Source organism: Nothoprocta perdicaria, unplaced genomic scaffold (genome assembly GCF_003342845.1).
Source record: "Nothoprocta perdicaria isolate Ctin4 unplaced genomic scaffold, notPer1 scaffold_88, whole genome shotgun sequence".
Classification (NCBI taxonomy): Eukaryota; Metazoa; Chordata; class Aves; order Tinamiformes; family Tinamidae; genus Nothoprocta; species Nothoprocta perdicaria.
Genome location: NW_020456176.1, coordinates 373,332 through 389,123, shown reverse-complemented (window position 1 = coordinate 389,123; position 15,792 = coordinate 373,332). Strand labels below are relative to the sequence as shown.

Here is a 15,792-nt window from a genome sequence, read left to right as displayed (position 1 = left end):
GGGGGCTGTCGCCGCTACCGGCGAGCACGTCGGGCGCGGGCACCTTGCGGCGGGGGCGAGCGGCGGCCTGCGCCCGTCTGCGCCATCCCATTGTTCGCGCGGAGCGGCGGCGCGCGGGTGCGCAGGGAGCCGCCGGGGACGAGGCGCGGCCGCGGAGCCGGGGGGGCTGCGGCCGGGGCTCAGGTGCCCCGCGGGGAGCCGGGCGACACGTCCTCCCGTGGCGGGCCCGGCGGAGGAGGAAAGTTGCTGCTTTTCCCGCACAAGCCCCGGCGCTGCTGGCCTGGCCTCACCTGGAAGAACTGAGCGTTTCCCACCTTTCCCATCAGGTGTCTTTGCCGCAGCCAAAGCCACCGTATCCGGGCGACAACGGGGAGCGGAATCGCGCCACCCCCGCCGCGCTTCTGTCTGCGCTGCCTCGCCGGGATCACTGGAGGATCTAAGAGCCGCGAGCTGTCACCGCGGAGAAGGAGGTAGTGGATGAACTCCCTTTCCAGCGGGGCAACGAATCACTTCTCGAGCTGCCTGTTATTATCGTGCTCTAGGACCAGCCCTTTCCTGCCCAACTTGGCTTGGGAGCGTACAGCAGGAGGGGGCGCGGGGGGTGGAAAAGCCAAGCTCAACATCATCGTGTGGGTTTGACTTTTTTTTTTTTTTTTTTTTTCCTTCCTCCCTGCCCTCCCTTCTCCTTCCGTGAGACAGTTTGATGAATGCCTGCGAGAGGGGCATGATTTGCTGAAGCGAGCCCCGCGCTGCGCCGCCGCGCACCCAGCGCCGCTGGGGCAGCCGAGGCTCCGCCGCCTCTAGCCGCGGGCGGAGGGAGGCGTCGCGACTCTGCAAGGGGCGAGGAGGAGGAGGAAGATAAGGAGTCAGCCCAACTCTGCAGTACGCTGCACCCGTGGGTTCGCTTCGCATTCGCAGGGAGCGCGTGAAGACAAGACCCAACTCCTGCATCTCCCCTGGAGAGAGGAGCTCCCGGGCCGGCCCACCTCCCAGCGAAGTTGCCTTCCAGCAGCGGATTGGTGCCACCCATCTCACTTTGCCGGCGTTGTGCTTTTTATTTTTTCATTATTTTCGTCTTTTTCTGGCTCAGCCTTGGATAGAGAGGACTCGGCTTTCTCCGCACGCTGAAAGTTGCCCAAGTGCTCGGCGCGCCGAGGAGGAGGGCGGCGCTCGCCGGGCCGGGCCGGGGCCGCGGCGGGCGGGCGGCCGCGGGCGGGGATGATGCGCGCTGGGGGGCAGCTCCCCCCGGCCCCGGGGCTGCTCCTGCTGCTGCTGCTGACGGCGAGCGAGGTGGCGGCGCAGCCGTGCCCGGCGCAGTGCTCCTGCTCGGGAACCACCGTGGACTGTCACGGGCTGGCGCTGCGCAGCGTCCCGCGGAACATCCCCCGCAACACCGAGAGGCTGTAAGTAACCGTGCCCCGCTGCCCGGCGGCGACCCCCGGGGCCGAGCGGCTGCGCCGGGCCTGGCTCAGCTTTCCGACGCCCTTGGGTGGGTTTCGCCCCCCTTGCTCTGCTGTTCTCATTACCCGTTTCGCGGTAACGCGAGGCGACATGAAAGAGGTAAAACATTAGTTCCAGCGCCTCGCCTTTCACCGCGGGAGGCGGCGGGGCGGCCACCCCCGCGGGCACCCTTTTCCCGGCGAACTTGCCCCAATTGCGAGTCCCCCCCCCGTCCCCGGCGCTGGGGCAGAGCGCGGCGGCTCCGCGCGGCGGGGCGGCCCGGGGCGCAGCTCGGCGGGGCCGCGGGGCAGCGCCGGGGCTGCCCCCGCCCTTTCCAGCACCGGGGTTCTCATCCAGCCCCCCCACCCCAAAAAGGGCTTTTTGAGACCATCCGTGCATCCGGGGCTAGGTTATTTTCCAGTGTTGGGAGCGAGTGGGCGTGTGTTCAGATATCCTTAATACCAAGCTGGCTATCAGGAAGGTCCATGGAGAAGAAGGCATGGATACAGTATTTCTTTTTTTTTTTCATCTTTTTATTTTTTTCTCCTAAGGAAAAAAAGACCTTTCTAAACGTCTGAGTGTGAACACTTGCCTTTCAAGTGATTTCAGTAAGGCAAAGAGCATAAGGTTCACTGATTTCTACTGGAACTCTTGTGGTTTCTTTGCAGTGGTGTTCCTGCTGTATGTGGTGAAAACACCAAAAACAAACAAACAAAAACCAACAACAAAAAACCCTCAACACTTTATTTTCTAACTACATTAGAAATGACTTACAACTGTTAGGGTAGTTTCCGTGTAACTGTTTCCATTGGGCTTACCTCAAGAATTGCAAAGTCTGGTAATTGCAAATGAGTCAAGCTTATATGTTGTCTCAAAATGCGTTAGAAAGAAAGAGTGAGGGAGAATAAATAACTCTGAAAAAGAGAGTAGTGCTGAAGTATAAACAGAAATGTTAGGGCCTAAATACAGTTCTGCGCTTCTGAACATGCTCTGAATTCTGCACTTGGGGATGGTTTCATGTGCTGTGAGTGAGGAGTTTAGCTTTCAAACAAGCATAAGACTGTTGGAGGGTAAACATGATTTTATGAAGACTAATGTTTGCTATGGAAAGCTGAGCCTTAGTCTTCTTTTGCAGAAATGCAGAGAAAGCTGAAAGATGCTTAAAATGCAGAAAACTGACTTGATTTAAGTCTCTCATTCAGTTTTTGTAACTTACGGGTAGACCTACCCGATATTGTCGTGAATACATTGGTAACTAGTGGTTTTCTGACTGCAAATAGAACCAAGGTGTAGACAGGCTTGGGGTCTTCTGTAGTGTTGGACATAAAAGTGAGCTCCAAAGCAGTGGGCAAAGCAGATGCTGTGAGGGTTGCTTATTACACATTTTTAAATTATTGGTTTCAAGATAAACCTTGGTTTAGTTGGAACTTGCGCACCAGTCGTCATGGGTACAGATCGCTGCATTAATTTAAGTTCTCGTAACTGCCCAAAATGCTGTGCCCGTGAAAACAAACAAAACCAAACTAACCTCTGAATGTTTAATTGTGCGTCTTATAAATTATTCTTCTTAGGGATCTTAATGGAAATAACATCACAAGAATCACCAAGACTGACTTTGCTGGTCTAAGGCACCTTCGAGTCCTGTAAGTTTCCTCTTTCTATGACTGATATGTTTTAGGACTAGAATTGCAGACTATGTTGTGAAAACTGTTGAAGCAGTTATCTTTCAGCTAATAAGTTGTAAAGGTTATCACCTTCTAATTATCTTACTACTGCATCTGAACTCAACCTCCCTTCCCCACATTACAGATTATATATATAAAGTTGGCAAATGTCATACAACCTCTCTTATTTTTATATGTGTATTTTATATATATACATATATATATTGTATTTCAAGCTGCAAAATAAATTGAGGTTAATAAAATAAATTGGCATGTAGTTTAAAAATAAGAGTTGTTAAAACTAAACCGCTGTTGGGGTGGCTTCAGTATAAATTAACAAATTACAGATGACATTTTACAGTTACTGAGTAAAATACTTTGACCAGGGAATAATTTAGATAATTTTGAAAATCACTTTGTTTTCAGCAATATGGATCTTTTCAAATACTGAATTATTGGTGGGGAAAAAAAAATCTAATTAATACTGAGTTCAAAATACCACAGAATTTTCCTAACTTTTTTTTGTGGTTATCTTATTTAAATGAATAATCTCATAAAAATCCCTTTCCATTTTTCTATTAATCAGAATATCATGTTGTAGAATTTTTTTTCCTAAACCAAATAAAATCATTGCCATGTTTACAGTCTCCCTGGAGTATTTCATTGATGCTTTTTTCAATCAACACCACAGCTTTTATTTCTTTTTTCTCTGATTTTTACCTTCTTACTGCTCAGTTGTAGTCTTATAACTTGCCGAAGGCTAGTGATACTTCTATATGTGTGCATACATGTTATCTTTTTAATATATGACTCTTAATTTATGCAAGTGCAATATCTAGTCTTCTTTATTTTAAAGATGATTTTAAAAGTGATAACAAGAGTCCGCTACATTTAATTGGATATTATTTCAGAGTAACAGTACTATTTTATGTAAATGTGGTTGTCTTTGAATGACTACTGTTAACGCAACAAGTGGTGGCCTATTAAAACTTCTGTATAAAAATTTCTACATTTCAGTCAGCTCATGGAGAACAGGATCACTACTATAGAAAGAGGAGCGTTCCAGGATTTAAAAGAACTGGAGAGGCTGTAAGTATTTCTAATTCCAAACTGCATGATAAAATATACTGTGTTTTAATGCAATCAGACCTCTATGTGTATTTTATTTTTTATTTTATTTTTCTGTTGTTATAACTTGAACTTTTAGCCTTATTGAAGAACACGAGCAGTAAGAAATTCTCAAGGAGTGTATATGTGAATGGGGGGGAAGCTTTGAGAAACAGTCCAGATTTGAAATGCAAGCGGCACTTGTCTTGTAGGCTAATTGCTTGAATGCTATGCAGTATTGTCTCCTGAATATGCAATGTCTTTTTTTTTTTTTTTTTTTTTTTTTTTTTTTTTTGAAAACAAACCCAAGAAAGCCTGTTTTCTGCCGTACAGCTTAAGATGTTAGTCGTCTTACGTCCTGTTAGAAGTAACTGCTAGTTGTAAAGTTTGTTCTTGGTATGTGCAGTGTGGAATCAGTAGTTGAGTCCTACAGCAGTTTCTATCTGAAAGTAAAGGACTAAAGCTTTTATGAAGCTGTAGAAAAAATCTTGACCGTTAACTTTCAAAAAAAGGAGTAAGATTTGGTCGCTGAAAAAAGAGTTTTGTAGGAGGAAGAGAATGAAGTGGGAAAGAAAGCATTTCTTCTGTGGAAGCTGAAGTGTAAACACCTGCTTGGCTTCAGTGGGGAATATAATTAGAAAATATAATTCCTGAAGCCCTGTAGCTTTTTATACTAGTTGCTTAATTTTCAGTGCATGCTTTTAGTTTGCTGTGTGTGGAATTATTTGGTATGTTGTACAACTAGTTTACTAAAGGCAAGATGATGGTAGTTGGATATAGTTTATTTTGGAGCTAGAAAAGCCTAAGAACCCTCCTCTAGTAATGTTTATTGATGTAAAACTGCGAAGTCATAGCTTCGTTTTCAGGCATCTGAGCTGTTGCATTTTCATTTCAACTTTTTTCTAAACATGACTCCAAGATCTTGTTTATTTTCTTGTTAACTAAAAGAGCTAAAGAGCTGCTTTGTGCTGGAAGTGGGCATTGGTTTCATCTTTGTCTTTGCTAAAATATTTGTGTTCTGTCTCCACAATTACTTGTAGGTTTGTTTTTAAAAAAAGAGGGGGGAAAAAAAAGATGTTGTCAATAGCTTCATGTAAAGATAAATATAAAGCTGGTAAAGCAACTTAGTAGCCACCAGTGTGATGATGATATTTCCATAATGGCCGAAATACCATGTTCTTGAGGTTACTTTTTTTCCCACCTGTCAAATGTAATTTTTGAACTTGAAATTGAATGTCATTATGTACTAAAATATTTTTGAGTAACTTTAAGTGAGATTGCTCTCAGAAATACATAGTCAGAATTTCTTCAAAGGTGTATTAAAACAAACTTAATGCAAATGAACTCAATTTTTTTATAAAGCTTTTTAAACTTTGCACAAAGTAGAGGTTTAATACAGCTTTGCATGCTGAAGAGTATATTAGAGTAATATATATATGTTCCTAATCTTGATTTATAGGCCTAACTAGAAAATTCAACAGCAGTGTAGTTCATATTGCAAGAGCAAGTATACGTATATGAAGCATTAACAGGCATACATGTTTCCTCATGAATGTGATTAGCCACTGAAATGTAAAATACTTGCTAAATCTAAAATAATACACAATCAATTTTGTTTCTTGGTTATCTTGAAGTAAGATCCTGTTACCAGATTAATTAACAATTATTTAACTTACAGTTAAATGTCTTGAAATTATGGTGTAAGACTAAAAGTAGAATACAAAATTTCAATATTAGCAAAATTCACCTTGAACAATTAAAATGTACTTGTCTGAACCAAAAAAGAGAAGTGCTTGTATCTAGCACTAACCATTTGGGGGATTTTTTTTTTCCTTTGAGCTTTTCCTTCTTGGGGAGGAAAAATACATGTTTCCAGTTTTTAGGATACAGATTCTGTTGAAAATTCAGATAAATGAGACTACTATTATGGGTTATATTTGCCTCTTCAGTAGGCAAACTAAGACATTTGAAAGTTTAATCAGTTTTAAAGACAAAGTTAAATTCTGCTTTCCTCATAGAATTATTTTCTGTCTGTTCTGTTAATTGCCTGTTTGGTGTGAGGATATTTGTTAGTGTTTTTCTTAATTTGCAGAAATTCAGTCGGCATTAGGTGTGTGGGTGATTTGTAATTTGAATATATATGCAGGCTCTCTTTAAACCGCCCCAGCTGTTGGCTAAGAGCAAATATTTCATATTTGTGAGGAAAAGCTGAGAAAATTCCTCTTGTTTACAACTGCCAAGTCCATCTGATGAAGGCGCATTGTTTCCTGACAGCCAATTCATCTCCTTGGAATTCTGAAATTCAAAACGATTTCTCAGGAAACTTCCTTCAAGCTTTTCTTTCTTTTTTTTTTTTTTTTTTTTTTTCTTAAACTCACTAAACAGTAAGGTTTTTTTTTAAATATAAGAAACAAGCTTTAAGTATAGAATGCCGCATTTCACAGAGCAAGCCAAGCTACTGTCAAAGAATACCTGATGCAGTCCTTTTAGCATGCCAGTGGAAGGTTTAAGAGAACATTTATGGAAACTTAAATGAATTGAACTGGTTTATAAAATTGTTTATACGTAATATATTGCTTATATTAGAATATCTTATGCCAGGGTATACAGACTGAACTTCTCAAATACATTGTCCGTGGCTCGGTTCTCTTTTGCAAGTGAAGAGCAGACTTGCACAATAGTTTCTCTCTGGGGAAAAAAAGAGAACCTCTGGAGGTTGTAATGTGTGTGTGTGGGGGGTGGGAGTGGGGTTGTTTTACTTTTTAAACTGGAATTTCAGTTTTAAAATCATTTCCATTTACAACAGTCACTGTGACTTTCAAGTAACTGTTCAGTAGCTTTATCTGAAAGCTGATTTGCAGATCAGGTCATGTCAAATGTTGAATATTCTCAGCTCCCTCTAAATGAAGTGGGAACTGCAGACCAGGAGCACTTAAAAAAATGCAAGCTCCAAGGAAACTCTCAACCTTCTCTTCCTAGGAAAGCTACTTCAGATGCGGATTGATTAAAGCTATGTGTGCTTTTCTTGGGTGGTTACAGAAGTCTCCTTTAGTTTTAATTAAGCAACAACAAATTGGAGCATGTTAGATATACATAGTAGCGCATATACAAAGCTATTTGGACCAGGCATGCCCCATGGCAGGAATTTGTGTCACACCAGTGTAATTGCAGAAATGTAATGGAAACCAAAACCAAAATAAACATTTGTTACAGTAGTGTTTATTACTACAGCAGCCCTGCGGAAACTTGAAAGTAGAAATCTTTGGATGACAATAGATGATCATACCACAGAGGTGACTGCAAAAGACCTGGGGGAGGAAACAGGATGGACATTAAAGACTGAATTGGCTGGGTTTTAGATTTGTGAAAACTGGAGTTTCTGGAGAGACCCCAGTGAAGATAAATGTGACTTTACTGTAAGCTCATAGCCTTTGAGCTAGCCCATTTGATGTGAACATGGCTCTTTTATGAGACTTGACCCGGAATGGCTGGATTGCATGCGTTGTTGTGGTGGGTAGATGCTCTTGTTGTCCTATGAAACCCTTTGAGCTTCAGTATGCAGCCTACTGTTCAGTGAGTGGAACAGCTGGTACCTTCGCATATGTCCTGAAACAGTGTCGAAATTATTACATCTTCGGCTGTCTTCTGTTTATCATACTGACCAGTAACTTGTATTATGTGCCCGTGTTCGTGTGAACAGGGTCTGTTGTGGATGGTGCTCCTTAGTGTTTGGCTTTTTACTGCATGTAGCCTCCTTAAAGAAAGTATCAGGATGTGGCCCCTTGTCAGGTCTGAACCCTTGCACAGACCACAGCTGCCTATCTGTGGTGAGTTTCCCCCATGTTTCCTCGCTGGAAAGCGTGTATGTGAGGTGTGATGTTTCCAGTAGCCTGGACAAGTTGTGTAAGAAACAAGATGAAGATACACCTGAAAATCTGTGTTTTCTGAAAGCTGGTGCTTGGACTGAGGAAAAAAGAGAGATGCAGTGCAGTCATTTACTTTTATCCCCACTACTAAGATATGCTTCCCGTGTGGTCTTGCAGTTACTGCTAGAAATAACTCAGTGTTTTTACAAGCCCTTGTCACCTGGAGGAAAGTATAAAACCTGGCTAGGAGACAGCTGCTATAGACATGAACCACTTCCACTGTGAGCTTCTTAAGGCTAAAACTTCCTTAATTCTTTGTACCCCAGAAAAACAGTGTAGTTGTGTTCTGAGGGCTAACCGTATTCTTTGATTTTTTTTTTTTAATGGAGCAGAGCAGTTAACTTTTTATGTCTACTGATAAGATCATTGCTCTTAAATACTAGTGTTTTTTTTTTTTTTTAAATATTGCTAAACTAGTAGTTGAGACACCAGATATCCTTGTTCTAAAACTATGCTGAACCTGTAAAAGATATGGAAGCAATTGCAGCTGTAGCTTAAAAACTACCTGGATTTTTCTGGTACCTATGAATAATTCATTGGAGCAGTAATATGCCCCCAAAATGCTAACGGAGTCTGATTATACACTTCCTTACCATGTGAATAACTTGGCTGCATGATTTGCCCCACAAATTTCCCTTGTGAAAAAAGTTATTTGAACTGCAGACTTGCACATACTTTGATTAACAGTATTTATTTTTAAAATGCCCATGCATTATCTTGGCAGTTCTAAAGAGCTATGTATGTAGTAAACATCACCTCTATGGAAAAAGTGTAAAAGTGAAATATTTTCTCACAAGTTTTGTAACAACTGATCTATGAAACTTGCTATCTGAACTAAATAAAATTAAAAAAAGAAGAAAAAAAAGTCTGAGTTGTATTGAATAAGTAAGCTCTGAAATACAGAGTTCAAGAAGAGAATGTTTTAATGGTTGAACTTGACATTGCTGTTTGAAGTAGTTTTTTAAATGATAGCTATCTATGTTTGCATTTCCACATTTCATATAATTGTATTCAGTGCTATCATTTTAGATGAAATATAATGAGGAATATACAAATAATTGCATATTTTGTAACAGTTCACAAATTACTTAACTTTTTGCAAATCCGGTTGAGGAACTTTTTATATATTTGGGTCTCCATCTCCCCAAATATATGACAAGTTGTTATAAGTTGTTTTATGAAGGGTGCATTTACTTAGGAATGTAAACATTTGACTTGGTAGTAGTGAAAATCATAAAAACTTTGTTAATGCTACAGATGAATAATTTGGCACTTGTAGGTGCGCACAAGGAAATAATAAAGGAAATATTATGAAACCCCTGCTATGCAGTAAACAAGATGAAATGCCATTTGGCTATCTACACACACACATACTAAATGAAAAGGCCATGCTTGCAGCCTCTGTAGCATGGATTTAATTCTGATCTAAATATATAAAATAGGACTCAGTAATATAAAGGATTTTTTTAGATCTATTTCTGATGTTATGTAGTTAGGGTTGTCTTTCTGGGCTCTCATTTATTGCTGGTAAATATGGTGAACATAAGCTGAACTCAAAATGAGCTACTGCAATCTCTGAAATGTGTGGGGCTTTACAGAATATCTTAGAAAAGCATGAACAGCAGGCTAAGCTAGGAAATAGTTTTGCAGCTAGTGTAAAAACAAACACAGCTTCGCTTGGGCATTACTGCCTGTAAGGACTGAAATATTAGTGAGAGAATTAGCATCTGTTTCTTAACATGGTCAACTAGTGCAGCTGAGGTTTTGTCTCGGCTAGGAAAGGGTAACTTGTATGTGTTTGTTCTTTTATGTCCAAAATGAGATGCCTCCTTAACTACTTCTGAAAAACTGATAGCTTGTATGAAGGGAAATGAACCATCGTGAGCTTTTATAATAGTGGTAATAGTAGAAAAATACGGCTTTCCGTATTACTGACAGGATAAAACATGCTGTCCACGGATTAAAATAAACCTATGTACTAACATTTTATTATGCATTTGTGTAGCATGAAGTTGTAGCTTTATTCCAAGCCTTTGATTAGCCTTACCTGTAGAACCTGAATTCAAAGTAGAAAAGCTAGTAACTTTTAAGTAACTGGTAAGAGCTTTAGCAGGATTTTCTAAGACTTGTAAATAATGTCATCTTTGTCCAAAAGTCAATTACAAAATGATCTGCTTTGTTCTGATTTGTTGCTTTTTGACAGAATGAAGCCTTTCAGTTGCAGAGTTTTAAAAATCTCAGCGCTTTCACACAGCTACATAGTAAAATTTTGGGAGCTAGGACTCAAGAAATGTCAAATACTTGAAATTTGACTGTAGCAGCAGCCAGACAGCTCTTAACTGTGAGGCTTGATCTGATTATTTCTTCTTATTTCTAAAGGCTTGGATGTGAAATTTGAAAGCCAGTGTGGAATTTTAGGGCTAGTAGTGAAGAACAGCCGTGCTAACAGTTGAGTCACTGCTACGGTTCAGAATTTACTTACCTCACTGCAGTGAGTAAAAGAACAGTCAGTCTCTGGAAGCTATTTCATCTAGTTGTGCTTGATTCTCTAAGTAGGCTGAAAGAAATTATCCTGTGTAAATGCAGCAGAATTGTTATCTGAAAGGATGTTGTACTGAGGTCTTGGATTTTTAGCAAGAATTTAAGTCTCTGGCTTGGTTGCTCTCTCCAGATCTTATTTTGATATGTTGCTCTTCTCAGCCACAGTTTTGTTCCTGATGCCTGAGATTTTACTTTATTTTTACTTGGGCTACATTCTGGACAGATTCTCAGGAAGCTCAGGGGCAAACTGTCAAAGACCTCACATGCAGATGTATGTGCTTGTATGTTTGAGGTGTTTAATGTTTTCAGTTTGCTCCTTTTTAAAGCATTTGCATTTAAGCACCTGCTTAGTGCTCATATTTCCATGTGAAAATGTGAGCACTGAAAGGGTTAATATTTTCCTGTCTGTGTTATAGGTAGCTGAAGAGTAATGAGCTCAGGTTTTTGAACAGCCCTGAAGGGGGTGAACAGTTATTCCTTGTTAATCACGGATGTGAAAAATCCTTCTCTTAGCTAATCCTACCTAGTTTAAGGGCAACACATAGCACATTCCTCGTCTTAAAACAGGGAGGAGACCATGAAGCCTGCGGTGCTAATCACTTACCAAGGAATGTGAGACTATCTTACAAGTATTGTACTGGGGCACCTGTATTTGTAGTTTAAAAAATTACTACAGTAATTATCCTGTATTAGCAGACTTTTGTCAAAGCAACTTTGAATAACTTATTTAGGAAAAAAAAAAAATCTGGTAAATCAGAAATAGACAAAGGCTGTCTTTGAAAAAAGAATTTAAGGAGAGAAATAGTGTTCTAATAGCACTGTAGGAATAAGCTTATGTAGCAACAATTTAATTGTGACATAATACCAAATGTTTGATAAAACTTAAAGTCCAAGAGCAAAGTTCTCCTTTTGAAAGCCCTGAATACTTTCACTATTTCTTCACATTATTTTGTTCATCTGAGTCTAGTTTCTCATGGGACTCCTTTTATAGGTCTAGAAGTCAAATTGCAGTGAGAAGTCCTGTTTGCTCTTTGCAGACCTTTTTACAAATTCCAGGGCAGGAAGGCTGTTTATTTTTCCCACATCTGTTTTGTGCTCATCCTTTGTGACATTGTTTGCTGGATGCTCCCCTTTCTTGCTTCTTCTGAAATGGGTAATTTGCACTGTTGCAAAAAGTTGAAACCGAATCTGGCTGTACAGAGCCATTGTATCAACATTTTTTTGTTTCAAATGGTATTTTGTGTTCAGAACATTTTAAAATGATGTTATTAGAGTACTGTTATTAATCTTAGAGTAAAACTAAAATATATAGCTTTAAAAATCATGTTTCTGTCTTGCACAGCTACTTCATTTTTTTTAAAAAAAATGAACAGGTTTACTATTAGATGACTACAGATAAAAGTGCGAGTTGACTACCATAGCACTTTTCATATGAATACAGCATATCTTTCAAATAACATCTAAAGTAAGTTACTGCTTAATTTCAGAAATCACAAATCTGCTTGGAGCTTTATGGTTAAACTTCAAACTACGTGAGGGATCTTACTGCATGACTATCACTTCAGTGACTCGTTGACAAAAAGAGTTTGTTTGAAACTTCATCAGAACAAATGTTTTATTTTCCCTCATAGTATTTAGGGCATTTTGTTGGCTGATAATAGCCAAGGCTAATAATCAGATCAAAAATAGCCACTTGTTCCTTAATTTTTTTAAAACACACCAGCCTTTCTGAGTTGTACTTTGGCACTCAGCCTGTACAGATGCTACAGAAGGTACTTGTATAAAAAAGTGTTACAATGACTCAGGCTTGTAACTGTCTTCCTGGCACCATCTAGACTATTTGCAAGAGTTGCCCTTCTTGCCTGCTGTCTAAATAATCTGCCCAAACTCTAGCTAAATTCTTTTTTTTTTTTTTTTTTTTTTTTTTTTAAACTTTAAGTGTTGCCAAAAGACCATTCTTGCTTGTGTGATGCTCGATCTTATAATACCTCATGGAGGTTTTATAGCTTCTACTTCTTGCAGTTTGTCAGCTATAAGCTAAGACTTCTTAGCACCTGTAATATTTCTCTTACTTTGTTTGAGCAGCTTGCTAATGAACAATGCTAAGCTTATAGCAAGTAAACTTTTAAATGAAAGGTTGTTATTATTATCATTATTATTATTAATTGAAGAAGCCTGGACTTGCTTAATTCCTTCTTTTACTGCTACAGAGCTAGATGAATTGTTGCCATAAATATGCCACAATTTTTCCATCTTGTAGCAGAGGACAATTCTGCCTGGGACAGTAATTGTGCCTTCAGATGAATCTAATAAAATATTTAATTGTTTTTATTTATCAGGAGTAAATACATTTTTGTCCTCTCTTTTTGGAGCATCAAACACTTTTTAGCATTTTCCTTTGAAATGCATGAAGGGTGTCCTTTGACCTCTTCCCTAGTCTGTCCGGGACTCTCTGAATGCCAGCGCAAGTACCTGGTATCAAACCTCCTTTCAGTTCTGTGTCATCTGTCCCATCACTCAAGCCATTAATGAAGATGTTGAACTCTATTTGATCCAGTTTTGCCTGCTGGGTTATACTCCTAGTATCTGGACTTTGTTCTGTTGATGAGAATCCTTCAAACCTGGCAGTTCAGCCGTTTTCTGATCCACCTTACTATCTGCTTACCTTGTGTGTATGTTATCCATATGCCCTTGAGAATTTTATGGGAAACATTGTCAAAGGCATTGCTGAAGTCAATAACATCCATTATTTTCTCCTTATCCAAGAAGCTATTAATCTCCTCATAGAAGGCTATTGGTTTGGTCAAGCAGCAGTTTCCCTTCATATATCCGTGATGACTGCTGCCTTTTCCTGAGTAGGTTTGGTCATAGCTTCCAGGAAGTTGCTCCATCAGGAAGTTGCTCCATCACTTTCCCAGGGATCAAAACAAGGCTGACTGCCCTGTGGTTCTTCAGGTGCCCTTCCATGTCATTCCTGACAACAGGTATGACACTTGCTTTCTTCTAATTCTCAGGAACATGCTCCAGCTGCCTTAGCCTTTCAAGGAAGGAGAGTGGCATTGCAGCAACACTGTCCAGCATTCATGGGTATCTGCCATCAGGTCTTATTAGAGTCCATGTGCATTTACAGCTTGATGTTTGACTTTTAAGTACTGACTTAACATATGCCTAGCAAAACTTTAAGTTCATATGTTATAATCAAATGGAACTTTGGTTTTCTCATTGCTTTTAATGCTACAGGCAGAATTAAGCAGAATTGTCAGATAGATGTGGAAGTATCTTTTCATCTTCTCTCTCACTGCTGAAACAGTAAGGGAAATAGAAGCCTTCAGGAAACAACCTAATTTATCTCCCTTATCTTTTTAGCAGAAAAAGACCTTTTTTTCTAGCTCAGTTTGCACTTAGAAAATACAATATAAGTTCTCTTCTCAAAATGTTGTTCTACAGAATCTATGGAAAACACGTATGAAACTAGCTTTGCACTATGAGTCCTGTATTGGTCTTAATAAAATTATCATTTGGTGTGTATATATACCAAATGATATTTGGTATCGAAAATAAACTTTCTTAGTTAGTGTATTTAGTCTGAAGAATGGAACCCTGATCATACGGTTCTTGACCAGAGGAAAATTCAATGTTTAATGTGCTACTGTTGTAATATCAGCCCTGAACTTTTCACTTGGTATTGTTAAGTTTTAAGTAGAGATCATAACTAGTTTGACTGGACATGAGAAGGCCTTTGCAGAGAAGTCTTAATAGAAAAACTGGCACAATCTTTTGCTTAGCTCTTAATTTTGGGGCTTTTTTCTCACTTGATGACATGTTTGCACAAGTCGCAGATTCATAGACAGCAGTTGCCAAGTATGTTGAAGTTCAGTATGCTGTGGCTTTGGACAGTGATGCACAGATGTTCCCTGCTTTTGACAGACAAATAGCAACTTTGCTTCTGTTGAAGAGTAATGAGGCTGCCTTCCTTGTAGACTTGGGCCCCCGTCTGGTGAGGGAACAAAGTGAATAGACTTATTCTTTTATCTTCTAATGTATCTCAAGTCAAGTTTCTGGGACTGATAGCTAAGTCTAAATCAGTCTGAGTGGATTTCAGTGTTGTGCATTAATGTCCTGCTTTAAGATACTTAATTTTTTTAGCTTGATTATTCTGCATTTCCTGAGCTCTTATTGCCCAGGTGTAGATAAGACCTTTGCAGTGTGTCTCTAGCACCCTGCTCGACCTACCTGAGGTATGTGGTGGGGTCTGTCACTGTGAGGACTGAGTTGAAGTGCTGCTGCCTAAACCCTCAGCAGTCTGTTTTCTGAAACATCTTTTCATATTAAATTGAAATTTATTAAAGACCTTTGTTTTAGTGGTTTTAAAGGTTACACATTTTTCCAAATGAACTCCAACAGAAAGACATTATGTGATTATTTTTAAATATGTGATAGTAATATCTTTTGCAGTTATAATGGAGATGTGTTCCTTTAAGAGCAGAATTTGAAAACTATTTGACACTATGCGTTTCTATGCATGGACAGAGTATTTGCTTATGTTGGCTAACTTCAAAAGATGGATAGTGGATTCTGCTATCATTAACTCTTTGATTTGGAAACCTATCTCTAAAGCAGTGGAGGCAGAATAAAATCTTTGTCCGTTTTAGTGCTGTGGAAGGCTTCTGGTCTCTGTGCACCCAATGGGACAGACTATTTCTAATTAAAGAGCAAATTTATTTTGTAATTTACTTGGAACACTGCTTAGCTTAGAACAACTCATATTGTCTTTAAGCGTTTTTAGTCTATGCCTAGAACTGCATCTGCTTCAACAATTATTGTGCACTAATAGAAGATGTAATGCCTTAAAATCTAGTGGACATACTTGACCAAGGCTTATTTAGCCTGGAGAATAGAAGTCTGGTACAGGAGTAAATAGCAGCCTTCTACTACCTACAAGGACGTTATCAAGACCCTGGAAACAGACTTTTCAGTGCTGAGGTAACTAGAATAAAGTGAAACAAGGTTCAGACTGGTTACAAGATAAAACTTGTAACTCCGGTGAAACACTGGAGCAAGCCAGTTGCCTAGAAAGTTTGTGCCATACCTGTCCTTTCATGTTTTTGAGACCT

The 15,792-nt window shown here is 39.8% G+C and overlaps 1 protein-coding gene across 2 annotated transcripts in view; it reads left to right on the top strand.

Moving 5' to 3' along the window:
- Positions 1 to 1,218: 1,218 nt before the first annotated feature.
- The window catches only part of SLIT2 (slit guidance ligand 2), a 236,730-nt gene continuing 222,156 nt past the window's right edge, over positions 1,219 to 15,792 (top strand). For both annotated transcript variants that reach the window (XM_026052373.1, XM_026052374.1), the window contains exons 1-3: positions 1,219 to 1,403; positions 3,012 to 3,083; positions 4,122 to 4,193. In XM_026052373.1, coding sequence (XP_025908158.1) covers positions 1,219 to 1,403; positions 3,012 to 3,083; positions 4,122 to 4,193 — 329 coding nt within the window. The remainder of the gene's footprint in view (positions 1,404 to 3,011; positions 3,084 to 4,121; positions 4,194 to 15,792) is intronic.